This window comes from Manacus candei, unplaced genomic scaffold, assembly GCF_025592945.1.
Source record: "Manacus candei isolate 608988 ecotype Guabito, Panama unplaced genomic scaffold, ASM2559294v1 h1tg000015l, whole genome shotgun sequence".
NCBI classification, from domain to species: domain Eukaryota; kingdom Metazoa; phylum Chordata; class Aves; order Passeriformes; family Pipridae; genus Manacus; species Manacus candei.
In genome coordinates, this window is record NW_026138063.1 from 23,551,781 (window position 1) to 23,567,554 (window position 15,774).

Consider the following 15,774-nt stretch of genomic DNA (forward strand, 5'->3'; position numbering starts at 1 on the left):
AATGAGAGCACCAGCACCTGCAGAGCCCCCCGGAGTGGGCTCCAGGCAGCAAGGACACCCCGTGCCCTCTGTGCACTTCCTGCCCCCAGCACACAGGCACCCGGCGGGCGGTGTATCCTGGCAGCCCCCCCGCCATTCCACCCGGGACACGATGGCAGATGAGCTACCTGCCAAGACCAGCATTATCCCTGGGGGGTGGAGTTGGCCCTGAAGGGCTCTGGAAGCTCATCAGTAACCCAACATCGACAGAGGAGCTCCCACCAGTAGCCCAGAGACGCTGCACAGGTTTCACAGGACACCGACAAGTCCATGACCTGAGGCTGAGGAGTTCAAACTGGCCAGGACAACCCTGTACTGACAGGCTTCCTAACCCCTGGGCAACTTCCCAGGATGTGAGCAGAAGTCTCCTCTCCTTCCTCAGCTGAGAAGAGCAGTTTGTAACTGAGCACTATCCCTTGTTTTTCCCTTCTCCAGCAATAACTTCCCCGTCCACAACAATGTGAGGCCTCCACACAGTCCACTTATCCTGCTGCATCCTCCCTGAGCAGCCACTGGCAGGTCCCCATGGCAAGTCTTACCACGTTCATTTACAGATGGGCAAACTGACGCACTTAGCATGGAAATGATGCAGGAGAGGCCCTGGCAGGACACAGCAACACCACTTTATCCTAAACTCAGTCCCAAACTTCTGGGACATTTGCAGTCCTGCAGGGGAATGTATCCATGAACTCGCTTGGAGGGATTCGTAGCACGGGCAACCCCAAAGCCCCTGCAGATGTGAACTATTTTTCCCATGTCCCTTTCTCTAAGGCAACCCTGGCTCCAGCGTGCCTGCAGAGGAAAGGCTGCCCAAGCAGGCACTCAGGCGTGGGTTAACGCCGGGCTCGAAGGGGGACTCCTGTGACGCCGCCTTGCTGGGGTGAAACCACCTCCCAGGAAAGAGGAGGGGATCTCACGGCCTATGCAGAGGGGTCCCCATTGCCCGTGAGGCCTGACGTCCATCCCATTCGTACGGCGTGCAGGTTCCTGGGCAAAGGGAGCACGAACCAGGTCCCCGCCACGCCGGATCCGGTCCCTTAGGCTGTTCCACCCCCCACCCTACCCCTCCCAAGGCCGCCCGTTAACCCTCCAGCCTCCCTCCTGCAGAAGGTCGCGGCCCCTTTAAATGCTGCACTGCCCCGGCCCCACCCGCCAGCCTTTTTCCCCTTCTATTTTTTTATGAATGAAAAACGTTCCGGGCGGGGCTAGGCAAATCGCGCCGCGTCCATTGGTCGCTGCCGCCCCCGCCCACTCAGCCGGCGCCCAATGGCGCTAGGGGGAGCAGCGCGCGGGCGGGCGCGGAGCGGCGCTGCAGCCAATCTGGTGGCGCGGACCGTCGAGCGGCGGCCTCCCATTGGCCGGCGCGGAGGGTAAACAAGCACGCGGGGCGTGGCGCGGCGGAGGCCGCTGGCTCGGGGGCTGCGGGCCGGCGCAGAGCGGCAGCGCGGTGCCCGGGCTCGGAGCGGCACCGCGCCTTCCCCGGCCCCGGTCCCGGCTCGCCCCGCTGCCGCTGAGTCCGCGGCGGCTGAGCCCGCGGCGCCCGGCCGGGTACGTGAGGGCCCGGCGGCGGGGGCGAGGCGCGGCCCGGGCCTGGGGCGGGGGCGGTGTTTATGAATGGCGCGGGCCGCGCGGTGTGAATGGCGGGGGGCGCGCGCGAGCGAGCGACGGAGCGGGCGAGCGCGCGCGCGGGGGAGAGGAGGGGGGGGGCGGAGTTTATGAATGGGGCGCGCGGGGCGGCGTGGGAACGGGCCGGGCTGCGGCGCGGCCCTGCAGCGGTGAGCGGGGGGGAGGGAAAGGGGGGAAGAGGGAGGCCGAGCGAGGGGCGGGGGGGCCAAAGCATGCGGACCGCCCGCCCCCCCCCCCACACTGCCTCCTCCCGCCCGCCCGCCCCCCCACTGCCTCCTCCCGCCCGCCCCACTGCCTCCTCCCGCTCCCACGGCGCGTGATGTCACGGCCGTTTCTATAGAAATTAGGTGACATCACGAGCTGGGGGGCTGCGACCCGCCACGGCAGGAGCGGGCCGGCTCCCCGGGGAGGCGCGGCAGCCCCGCACCGAGCCAGCCCCGGGGGCGGCAGGGGCCAGGGGCTGATCCTGACCCCTCCCACCCCCCAGCCTCGCACCTGCCGGAGCCCAGGCGGGACCCCTCTTCCTGGGCCGGCGTCGATGCTGAGCGCGCCGGGGGCACTGCCCGCCTCCCCCGCGCCATGGACGGCTTCTACGATCAGCAGGTTCCCTTCATGGGCCCCGGGGTAAGTTTGCTCTCCCCGATCCCTCTTGACACCTCCGTTCCCGACCTTGGGGGCACCTCCCCCCATCCTTGGGAGTACTCCCCTTGTCCTTGGGGGCACCCTGCTATCCTTGGGGGCACCCTCCAGCCTTGGGGGCTGTCGCTCTCATGGGCAGCTGTTGCCCTGGTCGTTGCAGAAGTCCTGTGCAGAGGAGAGCCGAGGCCGGCCGGGGTCCGATAGGAAAAGGAAATTTTTGGAGACCGACTTGGCCCACGACTCGGAAGGTAGGCAGGGCTGGCCCGGGCGGCCATGGCCTCTCTTGTGCCCCACAAGACCATCTGCCTCACGTTCGTTGGTTTAGAAATAATCCTGCAAATAATGGCAGTTTTATTTATTCTTCTGTGGAGCACATAAGTCTTTCACTCTGTTCCAGAGCTCTTCCAGGATCTCAGCCAGCTCCAAGAGGCCTGGCTAGCTGAAGGCAAGTGTTCACCTCCACCTTTTGCCATGTAAAATCTCTTTGTGAGCATTTTTTTTGAGAACTGAAAAAGCCATAAACCCACTTTTTTGTTTGTTTTTTTTAGCTCAGGTCCCCGATGATGAACAATTTGTCCCAGATTTCCAGTCTGACAACTGTAAGTGATTGTTTTGGGTTTTTGTTCTTCAGGGGGGAGGTGGTTTGGGTGCCTGTGCAAAACTTTGCGCTGGGCTTGGAGTTGCTGCCTTAGGAAAGCAGTTGTTGCTGGGGCTAAAACGTGGAATTGTGGGCTTCTGGGAGAAAACGTGCAATTTAGGTTCATCGAGATGAAACTTGCAATGTCCTGTCTTTTTTAAATGGGGAAAATCATGGCCCAACACGTGGTAATCTCTCTGACTGATCTCTGGGCTCCTCTGAGACAAGCTGCTTGTTCGTAGTAAGGTGGATTTGCTTCTGAACGCTCCTTTTCCATTTCAAGTGGAAGCGAGAGCCCGTGCTGGGCTCCTTGGTTAGCCACAATCTCTGCAGTTTCTGGAGCTTTTTACAGTCCTGGCCCAGCGCTGCTGGCAAGAGTGGGCCTGAGTGGTGAAACTTGAGCCGCTTTAAGCAGCATTAATCACTGGCAAGCGAGCGTGTTTAAAAGGAGGCCAGTGAAAACGCAGTCCCTCGTGAATTGCATAAGAGCGAGTGTTGGTTCTGAGCCGCGGCGCGTTGCTGGGGCGGGTTAGCGGCGAGGGCAGGGGCCGGGTAATGGCGTGCGGGGCTTGCGCAGCTCCGGGCGCTGCTCTCCGGACGTCTGAGGGTCGCTTGGAGGGGAAGGGGGGGGGGGAATCAGGATGTTTTGATTCGTTACCTGGCAAACACAAGTAGTAGCTTGGTGTCGGTGGCTGGGTTTTGCTGCTGAGCCAGACAGCTACGGAACTTAAAGGAAATCAAATTTAGCCTGCAGTCGAACAGATTTTTCATTCCGGCTTTGTCACAGCATGCAGCGGGGTATCTCCTCCGACAGCAAATGCATGTTAATTATTGCTCTTTGATTACTTCGGAGCGGGAAGCTTGCCATTAAGCTGTTCCAGACAGCCCAAGTTTCAGATGTGCTTTTCTCCCTGTCTCCCCTGAGATAAAAGGCGAGCCTGGAGTCAGAAACACAACGGGCTGTTGACATCCCGAGCACAGCCCGGCAGCTCTCGCTCGGAGCGGTAGAAACTGCAGTGTGCGTGGGAGGGTGGCTCTTGGAGCTGAAGCTCTTTCCAGTGCCTTTTGGCAGTCTCTTGTTTCCTTGTAACCTGAAGAGCTTAGGGCGGAGAGACAAACTTTTCTGGGTGATGCAGGGAAAAGAGGGGAAAAATAAAAAGGCATTTGGTCGGGGCTCTTAAAATGTTTTGACCTGCACAGCCCGCAGACCTGGTGTTGAAATGACTTTGTCACTCGAAAAGAGATCTGCCTGCATGACTCCCCACTGCAATAACCTTCCTTAACTTTCCTGAGGAAAGAAAGCAAAGGTTTCCTTCGCTGCTCCTGTGTTGGCTTTGAGGGGGCTCAGACTCAGGTGGAGGGGAATGGGGAGCCTGGCTCTTCCATCCCTGCACTGGAGAGATTTTAAAGAGGAGAGAAACTCCAGTTTACAACTCTCTGACCCTATTTTCTCATTTCACTCTGGTTTTGAACCCTGTGCCATGTAGAAAGGAAGAGAGGGATGGCTCTGGTGCAGCTCCTTCCTGCACCTGGCTTTCACTAATGGAGATGGGCTGCTTTCCTGGTCACAGTGGGGTTCAGTGTCCTTTAGCTGGCCCAGGGGAAGGTAAATCCCTCCTTAGTCCCTACAGATGTTTGTGGGCATGCGTTGGACTCTGTTACTGCAGTTGTGTGTGCCTTTTCACTGGGGAAGCTACTGCTCTCTTGTTCTGAGCAAACTTCCATCTCCTGCCCCATCATGCATTCCCAGGGCCAAGCTTTCTTGGCACAGCAGCAAAAAGGGACAAATGAGGCTCAGTTTGCACCCCACTGCAATGGGGGGATCATGCACTGCCACATGTGCTGTGTGGAGTCTTGGAGATGCTCAGAACTGCAACATCCTTCTTGACTTGCTAAAACCCTCTCATAGCTGCCTGCAGCTCCACTGCTTCCTACTTGCTGTTCCCAATTCCATAGCCAAGATCCTCTGCAGAGAGGGGCTTAAAGTTGGGACTTGGGAGCAAAATAACATACTGGAGGGCAGTGGATTGCTGTGCTGGGGAGGAAATCCCACTGTAGAGAAAGCAGGGCTGCTCTGAATGAGGGATGTTTTGTTCTTAGCGCCCTGGACTGAGCGGCAAGAGGCCTGATTCAGTGCTTATAAGTTGAACAGGGAAGTGGTGGATCCTCCTGGGAAGGCAAGGAGGCCACGGGTAACTCCACAGAGCTCACCGCGCTGGCCATCGTGCTGCATCCCTGGCCAGGCATAGGTGTGGGTTCACCAGCAGTGTGGTCCTGGGGAGAAGGGTGTATGTACAGTGTTATACCTCCATCAGTTGTTTATATACCTGAGAAGCGATGGAATCACTCTGAGGAGGTCAAGCATCACAACAGATGGTTTGTTCCCCGGGTACTTGTGGCCTCCCTGCATGGGAGGCACGTGGCAAAAGCCACGGGCGGGACACGGAGTGGGTTTTCTTACACACCAGAATGAAAGCAGGAGGTTTGTTTGTGAGGAAGAGTCGTTTAAACAAAGGAAAACAGGAGCCCGGCTTCTATTTCTGGCTCCTCTCCTGGTGTGACCTTGGGTGCGTCCTGTGGTGTCGGGAGATGGAGGGGCAGGCACAGAGCTCAGCTCCCAGGTGACGGCTTGAGCGGGTGCCAAGGTCCCTGGGAGTGCTGGTTTAGTTCCCTTCCTCTGGGTTTGGACAGTGGGTGCCACTGGCAAAGCCAGTGTCCTCCAGGCTCGGCATTTTGGAGGTCCATTTATGCTGGTGGGCAGGAACAACATGCCTGGTCTCTCACCAAGGGATTCACTGGGAATTCAAGGCCTCGAGTGGCTTTGGGGTGTCACCCTTTTCCATGGGAGACCTCTTTGCTGATGGTTGGCATGGTTGGCATTTGGGGCATCTACAGTTTGACTGGTTATAAGGCACTGTGATGGTTTGCCTGAGCTCCCCCACTTTCCCTTCCTACCTGGGCACAGCAGTGGCACATGCAGCTGGTCCCTTGCCCAGCCTCCCTGGGATCCTTTCATCCCTAGGGGCTAAAGCAGACCAGAGAGGGGCTGTCAGGCACCCACGGGCACTCTCACTGCTCCCATGGCTTAGCCCTGGCATGGATCTGCCCAGGCATGTTCTCCAGCCCCATCTGTAGTTGAGCTGCTCCCTCTGCCTGTTTTTATGTATTTTTTTAGCTTTAAATTATAGTGCCGAGGGCAGGACCGGAAAGGGTAAAAGTGCTCATGCATCCTTTGAGGCACTGGGTGCTGGGGCAGGGCTCTCCTTCCCAGGGAACCCTCCAGCCTGGCTGCTCACTGCTGGGACCCAAACCCAGCACCTTCCCTGCAAAAGCTGCTCCACCAGCCTTGGTGCCCCCTCGGCTCCTGCAGCCTCGTCAGCCATGAGCTGGGCATCAGGAGTGCCTCGCAGGAGCAGCACCATGAGCTGGGCATCAGGAGTGGTCAGCCATGAGCTGGGCATGAGGAGTGGTCGGCCATGAGCTGGGCATGAGGACTGGTCAGCCATGAGCTGGGCATCAGGAGTGCCTCGCAGGAGCAGCGCCGGCTGGCCCCGCAGTGTTTGTGTAAGGAATCCAAACGTTGCACGGAGTCCGGGCTTGGACAGCTGGTCTCTGTTAGGATCTTAAGGCTCATTTCCCTTTTTTTTTGAATGGCAGAGCTAAGCTCTGGGGAAATTTTTCCTTTCTTTTTTTTTTTTTTTTTTTTTTCTCTTCCCTCAGCCACATGAATGGAGCGCTCCGAAGTGTTTGTGAATGGAGGGTGGTGCCTGCTCAGGGACTGGAGGGTTTTTTTTTCAATGAATAACCAGACCCCATTGTACGACTGGCGGAAAAACAACCCGCTCCAACAACACGGAGCCTGTTTGGGAGAACCATGCCCGCAATAGGCAGCTGGAGCCCTTCCAAAGCCAGTTCCCCTTTGCTTTCCCGTGGCTCGTGGGGCGCCTGGACTTTGCTGCCGCCGTGCCGGCCCCCTGTTAAGGCTGGAAATGCTGAGAGCGGCAAAACCTCGCTGGGGAGGGGGGAAGGAGGAGGAGTGGGATAAATCCGGCTTGGGAGCCAGTGGAAGGCGTGTGGGGGGCTGTGCTGGCTCGGCGCTGGGCTTTGTGTTTCAAATCCTTCTCGGGGGGTTTTATGCCCTGGGTACCAGCTGTGCTGGGCCCTTGCGAGGAAGGGGGACGGGTAGAGAGGGAAGTCAGCAGCTCTTTAAAGGTTTTGACAAATTAGGGGAGCAGCTAATTACCTGGCAAGCTGTGAACAGTTGTCCTGGAGCTACTCCTCTCTGCTGTAGCTGGGCTGTGTTTAGGCTTTGCATGAAGCTAATACTCCACTTCCGATTAGTCTTGGCTCTCCTCTGAGGCACTATTTAGGTGCAGATCTCTGAGGCGCTTTCCCTTTCCTAGAGCGCCTGCTTTTAGAAATTAATTAGCTTAAGCATATATTATTCAGTTTATAATTATATATAGCAAGTGGGCTTGGGAGTGGGTAGTGAGGATTTGGGTTTAGTGGGATGTTTGTCACTGGAGCTCATACAATTGTGGGACCCTGGGAGAGGGTCCGCTTGGAGCACTTTGGCTGGGGGAAGGTGGATCCTGTTTACTGACTCTCTGGAAGATGGGTATGCCCCTGTGAGGACAAGTGGGTTGCTGTGTTCTGTTTATGTGCTCTCGGAGCTCCAATCTGTCAAGCCCCTGCATTCCTTGCTCCATGGCTTGGGGGAGCAGCCGCTGCCTGTGGTGCCTGGGCTCGGCTCCACTTGCTGAGGGGCTCTGGCCATGGCACATGTCTCGTCCATGGCTGTTGTCAAGCTGCCTGTTCCCCTTTCACAGCCCTTGCTCTGCCCCTCTTGGATCCCAATGGGGAAGGACTCCCCTTCTGTGAGCAATGTCCTGGGCTGCTGTGACTGTCCCAGTTCTGCCCTCCCCTGCCACCCCAGCTCGCTCCACTGCCAATGCTGAGGTCTGCTGGGGCACCTTCCTGCCCTGGTTCAGTTGTCTGATGCTCCTGGGGCATAATTCAGCGCCTGATTCCCAAGCAAAGAGCACCGAAGCAGATGCTCCCAGGGGCGATGTCCCCATTGCTCTCTCCGATGTGTATCTTCCTTGTTCTCCTTGCAGTGGTCCTGCACGCCCCACCTCCGGCAAAGATCAAGCGGGAGCTGCCCAGCCCGTCCTCGGAGCTGTCATCCTGCAGCCACGAGCAGGCTCTCTGTGCTGGCTATGGGGACAAGTGCCTCTACAACTGTTGGTAGGTAGCACAGGGACAGCCGCTGCCCGCAGACCCCTCAGGGACTCCCTGTCGTGCGGGCGGTGTCCCCGTTGGTGTCCCCGTTGGTGTCTCCGTCAGCCCCTGGCCCATCTCCTTTGGCAGTGCCTATGACAGGAAACCCCCCGCCGGGTTCAAGCCATTAACGCCGCCCACCACGCCGGTGTCCCCTGCGCACCCTGGATCGGCCCTGCCGCCACCGCCACCGCCGGCCCCGGCCGTGCCCGCGGCTGCCCACGGCGCGGCCCCGGCCCCGCACGCGCTGCAGGAGCAGCGGCAGCAGCAGCAGCAGCCCTTTGCTGTGCCACGGCCACCACACCCGCCCATGCACATGCCAAAGATGATGTCTGAGAACCAATACCCCACAGAGCACAGGTAAGGTGTTCCCCACCCCGGCAACCGCTGGGGGGGTTATGAGGACTCTTAGGGTGGGTCAGTGACCCCAAAGCGTGGGGAAGGAGGAGGGATGCCTGTCCCTTTGTCCCCGTGCCGCGATTGCAGACGGCGGGCCAAATGTTGCTGCCTGGGGTCCCATGTGGCAAAACTTGCTACTTCCTATTGGGATCTTGCAGCTCTTTCTCCTGCTAATGGGGAACCTCTCCTCCCAGCCCCTGGAACACCAGGCAGAGCCTTTGCCTCCCCCTCTGGAAAGGTGAAGGAGGCAGAGGCTGCCTCCTGCATCCATCCCTGTGCCAACAGGTGATGGTGCTGAGTCAGGCTCTGCTCTCCTCATTCCCATCCACTGCAGCTCTGCCCCCAAACCGAGCCCTGCTGGGCTGGGGAGCTGTGACCTTTCCTGTCCTGTCCCTCTGCACCGCTAGGCTGGGGGTTGGTCCTGAGCTCCCTTTTGTATCTCATTGCATTACCGTGATTTTGGGGGCTGTGGAAGGAGACCCCTGCTCCCTCCTTCCTCTTCAAGCTGTGGCTTCATCCCCCATCACTCCCCTGTCCCTGGACACTTTTCCAGTCCTCAACCTCACCATGGATTTGCTCCCAAGGGTGCTCTCAGTAGGTGCCACAGCGCAGGTCACAGAAGACCTCTGGCTTTGCTTTTGGCCTCTGGATGCCCTTTGCTGTGACAGCCACTCTGTCACCCCTGTGGTCTTGGGGCTAGATGTGGCAGCCTGGCAAAGACCATGCAGTGGGGCCATGGAAACCCTTGGAAAGTGCCCACAGCAGGTGAACATCCCTCCCCAGCAAAGCGGAGCTCTGGGTGACCTTTGAGCTATGCGGGGGGCTGGCTGCGACCCCTTGGGAAGCACCGTGCCAGTGTGGGGCTTGGGTTTCATTCAGGAAGGGCAGAGGGACATGGCTCGGAAATGGAGTAATCCCAGCCCGGCAGCTGGGAGAGCTCCGGTTACAAAGCCAAATGGTGCAAGGCCGGCCGAGAGGAGCCAGCACGGAGATCCGAGATCGCCTTTCAAGGTGCCGGAGGACGGGGGGATGCGGCAGCACACCCTCGGGATGGTCCCTCATCCATTGCCACCAGCAGAGATCGTGCTGGGGCTCAGACCAGTGGTGGCAGCACCCTGGAGCTGAAAATAGTGCTCTCTGCTGTTGAGTTCAAGGTTTAATCCCGGCTGCGCAGGCGGATTAGCAGCTGGCTGGAGTTGCAGGGTGGATTTGGCTTTGCGTAAGCACCCACCCATGCGCAGCATCCCCGGGCCCTGCAGTGCTGCCCCCCACCCTGGGGCCAGATTTTACTGGTTTACAGCATTAGGACTGTTTAGGGCTGGTTTTTTGGTTCCTTTTCTCACTCCTTTCCAGATATCTGAAGCCCAGAGTGCTTTTCTGTGATGGCCCACGTGCTATCCTGCCCTTTCAGCATGGGGTCCCCAGTGCTTGGAAGGGGATGGGGCTCCTCAGCACCCCACTGGGTCCCCATGGGATTAGCCCCTGTGGTGGCCATGCTCCTGAGGAACCATCCCAGCCTGCTGTGGGTGCACCCTGGGAGCACCCCAAGCTGAAGACACCCAGCTGTCATGCAGTCCTGGTCTGGGATGAGAGCTGGCAGCAGGGCTCATCCCCACTCTGCAGTGATGCCGTGTCCTTTCCCCCAGGTTTCAGAGGCAGCTGTCTGAGCCCTGCCACCCCTTTCCACCGCAGCCCGGGGTCCCAGGGGACAGCCGCCCCGTCTACCACCGGCAGCTGTCGGAGCCCCTGGGCCCGGCTGCCCCCCGCCCCCCTCAGGGATTCAAGCAGGAGTACCATGACCCGCTCTACGAGCCCAGCGGCCCCGGCCTGCCTGGCCCCCCTGGCCACGGCTTCCAGCCCCCCATGGGCATCAAGCAGGAGCCCCGGGACTACTGCATTGACTCAGGTGGGTATGAGTTGGGGGGCGGCCAGGTGCTGGGTGGGGTTACACCACTGACACCCAGAGGAGCAGAGCATCTCTGCCATCATCGTGGTGGGTTCAGGGTTGAGCCTCAGGCAGTGGGTGCTGGAGTTTCCATAGTGCTGGGATACTGCTTTGCCTTTTTCTTTCCTCTCTCTCCTCCTCCCTTTCCAAAGCCAGGGAATAGAGCAGGCATTCACCCAATGCTGTGTGGTGTGGTCAGTGCCACAGCCATGGGCTGGGGTGCCCCACGGCACCCAGCGGGTCCCCCTGCAGCCCTGGCCTGGGGCTGGCTGTGATTGCTGGCTGCTGGACCCCACCAGCATCACGGAAAAATCCTCTAATCGCCTTAGGACCTAAAAATATCCCAACCTCGGGATGGAAGGTGGCACAGCCGAGCAGATGGTAGGGGAGGCGCGGTGGTGCCTCCCTTCCTGTGGGGCCTGTGAGAACCTGAGCTGACTTAGCCTTTGCTCCGGTGTTCATTGCAGTGCCACCTCAAGTCACACTGAGTTTTTCCCCGATGTTGAGGGTGGATGCAGGGGTCCGGGGAGGGGGGAAGATGCCCGGACTTTGCCGCAGGACATGCTTGGGGTAGGAAATATGCTGCCAAATCCTTGGTGGGACCCACGGGATTTACATCCTTAATGTCACCTTCATCTCTCTCGCAGAAGTGCCTAACTGCCAGTCCTCGTACCTACGGGGGAATGTCTTCCCCAGCAGCCATGACGGTGAGTGACCTCCCCCATTCTCCCCCTCTTCATGGCATCCCTGGTGGGTCCCATCCCATCCCTCTTTTGGGGCAGGCAGTACCTTCCAGGAGGGCAACAGAGCTTCTGGTCACCCTGAAAACACCCCCAGGAGCACGGTGGTGCCTGTAAGAGCCACATGCAGTGGCACCAGCACTAAAAGCAGCCAGCAGCCCCTGCGAGTGTGCCGCAAGGGCACGGCAGCGCCGTGTAATCTGGGATAATATGCCTGATATAGCTGCTAAGAGGGTTTTGGTTCCGCCAGCTCCCCAGAGTGAGGGGGGGCAGAGCTGCGTGGTGCTCAGCCACTGAAATACCTGGGGTTGAGTCTGCTGCTGGAGCTGGGGATAGGGTCTTGTGCTGGGTTGGGCCAAGCCCGGGTTTGTCAAGCCACCAGAGTGGTTGAGACACTGTGCTCACTGAGGGTCTTTTCCCCATAGGATTTTCATATGAAAAGGACACAAGATTGTATTTTGATGACACGTGCGTGGTACCAGAGAGGCTGGAGGGTAAGAGTCTGACCCCAGAGGAGGCCTGCAGGAGGACCAGGGCTCATGGAGGGAGATGTGGGGATGCTGGGATCCACAGTGTCTGGCTTTTAAAGCCAAGCAGTGCTGGTACAGTGCTCTCACGAGCTGCTGAGCACCATCCCACACAGCAGCTTGGCATTGTCACCGTGCCCATCTCTGTCCCTGCCACCTTCCTGCCTGCAGCACCTCTTCCCTCTCCCACCCCATGGCCTGATCCTGCTCAGCTGTCTCAGCACAGGGATGACCTCAGTGTTGCTGTACATGTCTGTTGCTGGTGACACAGCCTGGGAGAGGGGCAGAGCCAGGGTGTTTAACCAGGTGTCTCTGTGCGGGCAGGTAAGGTGAAGCAGGAGCCCACCCTGTACCGCGAGGGCCCTCCTTACCAGCGCCGTGGGTCCCTGCAGCTCTGGCAGTTCCTCGTCACCCTCCTGGATGACCCTGCCAATGCCCACTTCATCGCGTGGACTGGCCGGGGCATGGAGTTCAAGCTGATCGAGCCTGAGGAGGTACGAGAGGTGGTCCTGCCCTCAGGCTGGGGAGTGGCCGTGGGGGATGCAGGAGAGGGCTGGATCCTTCCCATGCAACAGCATGTTCACGCTCGCACTTGAAGCGAGACACGTGTCTTTACTCTCCAGGTAGCTGCAGAAATTTGCCTTTAATCTCTTCCACTGCCTCTTGGCGTGGCACGTGCCAGCCCCTGAAGCTGCAAGTGGTCACCAGATGCGGTGGCGTTGCCTCTGTGCTGTGCCTTGCCGAGACCTGCTGCTCCACCAAGGCTCCCTCCTTCCCAAACTGCTCCCATCCTTTGCCCTGGGTTCCCAGCAGCGGCTCCGTGCTGGCGCGCTGCCTTGCTGGAGCCGTGTGGCTCCGCGGGAGGGTGACACAGAGGAAGAAGCTGTTTGGGGAGTAATTGAAAGCAGCTGTAGCAAGCACAGAGCTGTGCATTGTGGGTAATTACCCATAATGTCTCTTGTGCCATGCATGGAAATTGTGGTTTTTTGAAGCAGCTTTTTTGGCAGGCTCCCCCTAATCAAATGGCTTTTGATTCGGCTCCCGGTTTGGCGGTGGCTGCGTGGCCGCAGCTGGAGTGTGTGTAATGGCAGGCGGGGCACCACTCCTGGACCACGGTGATGCCTTCACCCCCGGCTGCATCAGCCCTCTGAAACGAGCCCCTTTTTGTTTCTGTTGTGATTTCGTGTGAGGATCCGTGTCCAAGCCCTCACTGGAGCCCTGACTGCTGCGCCTCTCCCCGCAGGTAGCACGGCGCTGGGGCATCCAGAAGAACCGGCCAGCCATGAACTACGACAAGCTCAGCCGCTCCCTGCGCTACTACTATGAGAAGGGCATCATGCAGAAGGCGAGTAACCCCACCTGCCACCCCACAACGGGGTGTGACTGTCCCCCACTGTCACTGTGGCATCCTAAGGGGCAGCAGGAGGGGGGTTAGCTCCAGTGTCAGGTGTGCAGTGCTTCCCCAGGACAGGGTGCAAGTTCAGGGTACTTCTCACACCCTCCCTCCTCCTCCTCCTCCTCACAGGTTGCCGGTGAGCGGTACGTCTATAAATTCGTCTGCGACCCCGACGCCCTCTTTTCCATGGCCTATCCCGACAACCAGCGCCCTTTCCTGAAGACAGAGCCCGACTGCCCGGTGCCAGAGGAGGAGACAGTGCCGCTGACGCACTTCGAGGACAGCCCAGCATTCCTTCTGGAGATGGATCCCTGTGGCAGCCTTCCCTATGCGGAGGGCTTCGCCTACTGACTCGGCCGGCCGGCAGAGCCATTGGCACTAGCGCATCCACCTGGGGCAAACCTTGTTTTCTAAAGAATATTTTTGGCTGTTCATAAGGAAAAAAAAAAAGCACCCAACGACAAACCGCGTGGGTGCACACACAAATTGGAGGGATCTAAAACACCCCGCGTGTGCCACCGATGAATTCCCACCCTTCCTGTCCAAGGGCTAGTGCACAGGACTGCCCGTGGCCGGCACCTCCTGCCACACATCAGCGTGATGTTTTGGGGCGCCGGGAGCCTAAAGCTGCAGTGTCTGCCCCAGGCTCTGGCTCTGGCAGTGCCCCAGGACTGGGCTGCGTGGCCGCCGAGCCAATTGTCACGACAATCTGCTTTGCATCGAGCACAATCCGCGTAGCTGCCTTGTGTGGTGGAAAGGGCTTTGATTTGCACAGAGAGGAGGGATGCAGGGGGGCTGCCTTGGCCAGCACCCCAGGGCTGATGTGTGCAGCATCCTACCCCAACCCTGAGAAGCCTTCTGCCTTCTTCCCGAACCCCCCTCCTCATATAACCTGTTGTTCCCATATAATCCACTGCATCCTCTCCGTGCCCCCTTCGATCCTCCTCAGCTCTGGCTGCAGCCCATGGGTTGCATTTTAGGGGAGGAGACCCTGACACTAATTCCCTCCTTGTTTTGTTGGGGTTTTTTTTGTTTTGTTTTTGTTTTCGGGGGTTTTTTTGATGTTTTAGGAAAATAAGAAAGGTTTCTAAACTGATTTTTGTAGATTTTTTGTATTTTAAGGCGAAGCTATTTTTTGCAGCCCGGCTGCTGTTCCCGGAGCCCCTGGAGACACCCCCATGGCTTTCCCGGTGGCATGCTTGCAGGGGCAACCCTCAATGCCTGTGGCTCCCTGGGATGGCTGCCGAAGGATCTAGTCCACTCCATTTCACTGCTCCAGTCCTCTTTCCCGGGGAGCCGGGACTGAACCCCGGTGTCGGCTCAGCTGCGCTCCCCCTGCTCGGCATGGCCTCGGAGCTGGGCTGTAAGGCTGAGGTGGGCAGGGATGGGGGGGTTCCCCACCCCCCTTCCTGGGTACCCCACTTCTCTCCAGCTCCCCCCCTCCCCGCTGCACCCCCTAACACTCATCCACCACTCGTATATCCATACCTGCCTCCCCCGCACCAGGCTACATGTTTTCATTGTAAATGCTGTATAGGAATTTTTTTCTCTTCTTTAGTTAGCTTCGGTTGGAATTTTTTGGGGTTTGTTTGGTTTTGGGTTGTTCTTTTTTTTTTTTTTGGTCGGATTCATTCTTTTTTGGGGAAGTATGAAGATTAACTCACGAAGACTCGGTTACTCTCCCCATGGGGGCTGCAGTGGCCTGTACCCATGGGGAGCATTTGGTTTTTGGGAACCCCACCTTGGGGACAGGGTTTTAACCATTTGCTCGGTGTGGCAGGTCTGCAGTGCAGAAGGGGTTAATCTGAGGACTGATTTGAAATATCTTTACTCAAGCAGGGCTATGTATCTCCTGCAAAGCTGCATTACATTCTGTACTGTGTACAATAAAGGATCTTGCTTCATGTTCCTCCCAGGCTACCTGGGCTCCTGCTTTGCCTGCACCATGGGATGCTTCCTGGACCGGGAGGGAGCCTCTGGGTGTGCTTGTGGAATCTGAAGTGGTTTGGAATACAGGCCATCACTTGGGGCCTGCAGGACTGTGTGCCTGGAGCTGGGACCGGGTCAGCAGGGCTTCTCTCACCCCAGTTCTGGGCTCGTTGCTCCTGGATCTGGATGCTGCCATGGCTTTCACAAAGCTGCATCCAGTGAGAGTATCCATTTGGAATGGGGGTGGCTTCTTCCCAGTGAGGTGCAATTTAATATTGCTTCTTTCCCAGGGTTTCTCCATTAGTGGGTCCTTCCCTTTCCCCAGGGAACCCAAGCCTCTGCCATCAAGCAGTACTAAAGCTGGTGGGGACCTCTTAGGGAAGCCCCTCCTGGAGTTCCTGGTAGCAGTCCCCCAGCACCTTATAGCTCCATTTCTAGGCTAGAAAAAATCCAGGATTTGCAAAAAGCTGAAGAAGGTGGGTGGAGGGAAAGGGCTGCTCTGTGGATTCAGTTAAAGGGCCTGAAGTGTTTCCCCTGATGTGCTGAAGAAAAGCTCAAACACCCCAGAACTGCCCAGTCCCATTGGCTCAATTTTAGCTGGGCTAAGCCACGGTGTC

General features: G+C 58.3%; 1 protein-coding gene across 2 annotated transcripts; it reads left to right on the forward strand.

Moving 5' to 3' along the window:
* The first annotated feature begins 1,419 nt into the window (after positions 1-1,419).
* Positions 1,420-15,138, forward strand: ETV5 (ETS variant transcription factor 5). 2 transcript variants are annotated; one of them, XM_051782453.1, is made up of 13 exons: positions 1,420-1,587; positions 2,153-2,289; positions 2,465-2,552; positions 2,702-2,749; positions 2,853-2,903; positions 8,059-8,188; positions 8,312-8,581; positions 10,267-10,526; positions 11,213-11,272; positions 11,731-11,799; positions 12,157-12,326; positions 13,076-13,177; positions 13,358-15,138. In XM_051782453.1, the coding sequence occupies exons 2-13, from the start codon at positions 2,245-2,247 to the stop codon at positions 13,577-13,579; spliced, it is 1,515 nt and encodes a 504-aa protein (XP_051638413.1). In that variant the 5' UTR covers positions 1,420-1,587; positions 2,153-2,244; the 3' UTR covers positions 13,580-15,138. The 2 variants fall into 2 exon arrangements, with proteins under 2 accessions (XP_051638413.1, XP_051638412.1); XM_051782452.1 differs by lacking the exon at positions 1,420-1,587 and adding an exon at positions 1,794-1,814 and having other exon boundaries at positions 2,444-2,552.
* The last annotated feature ends 636 nt before the right edge of the window (positions 15,139-15,774 follow it).

Coding starts and splice junctions, on each gene's coding strand:
- ETV5 (XM_051782452.1), top strand. CDS start 2,245: ATGGACGGCTTCTACGATCAGCAGGTTCCCTTCATGGGCCCCGGG. Junction 2,290..2,443: donor TTCCCTTCATGGGCCCCGGG/GTAAGTTTGCTC, acceptor TCTCATGGGCAG/CTGTTGCCCTGGTCGTTGCA. Junction 11,273..11,730: donor CTTCCCCAGCAGCCATGACG/GTGAGTGACCTC, acceptor TTTTCCCCATAG/GATTTTCATATGAAAAGGAC.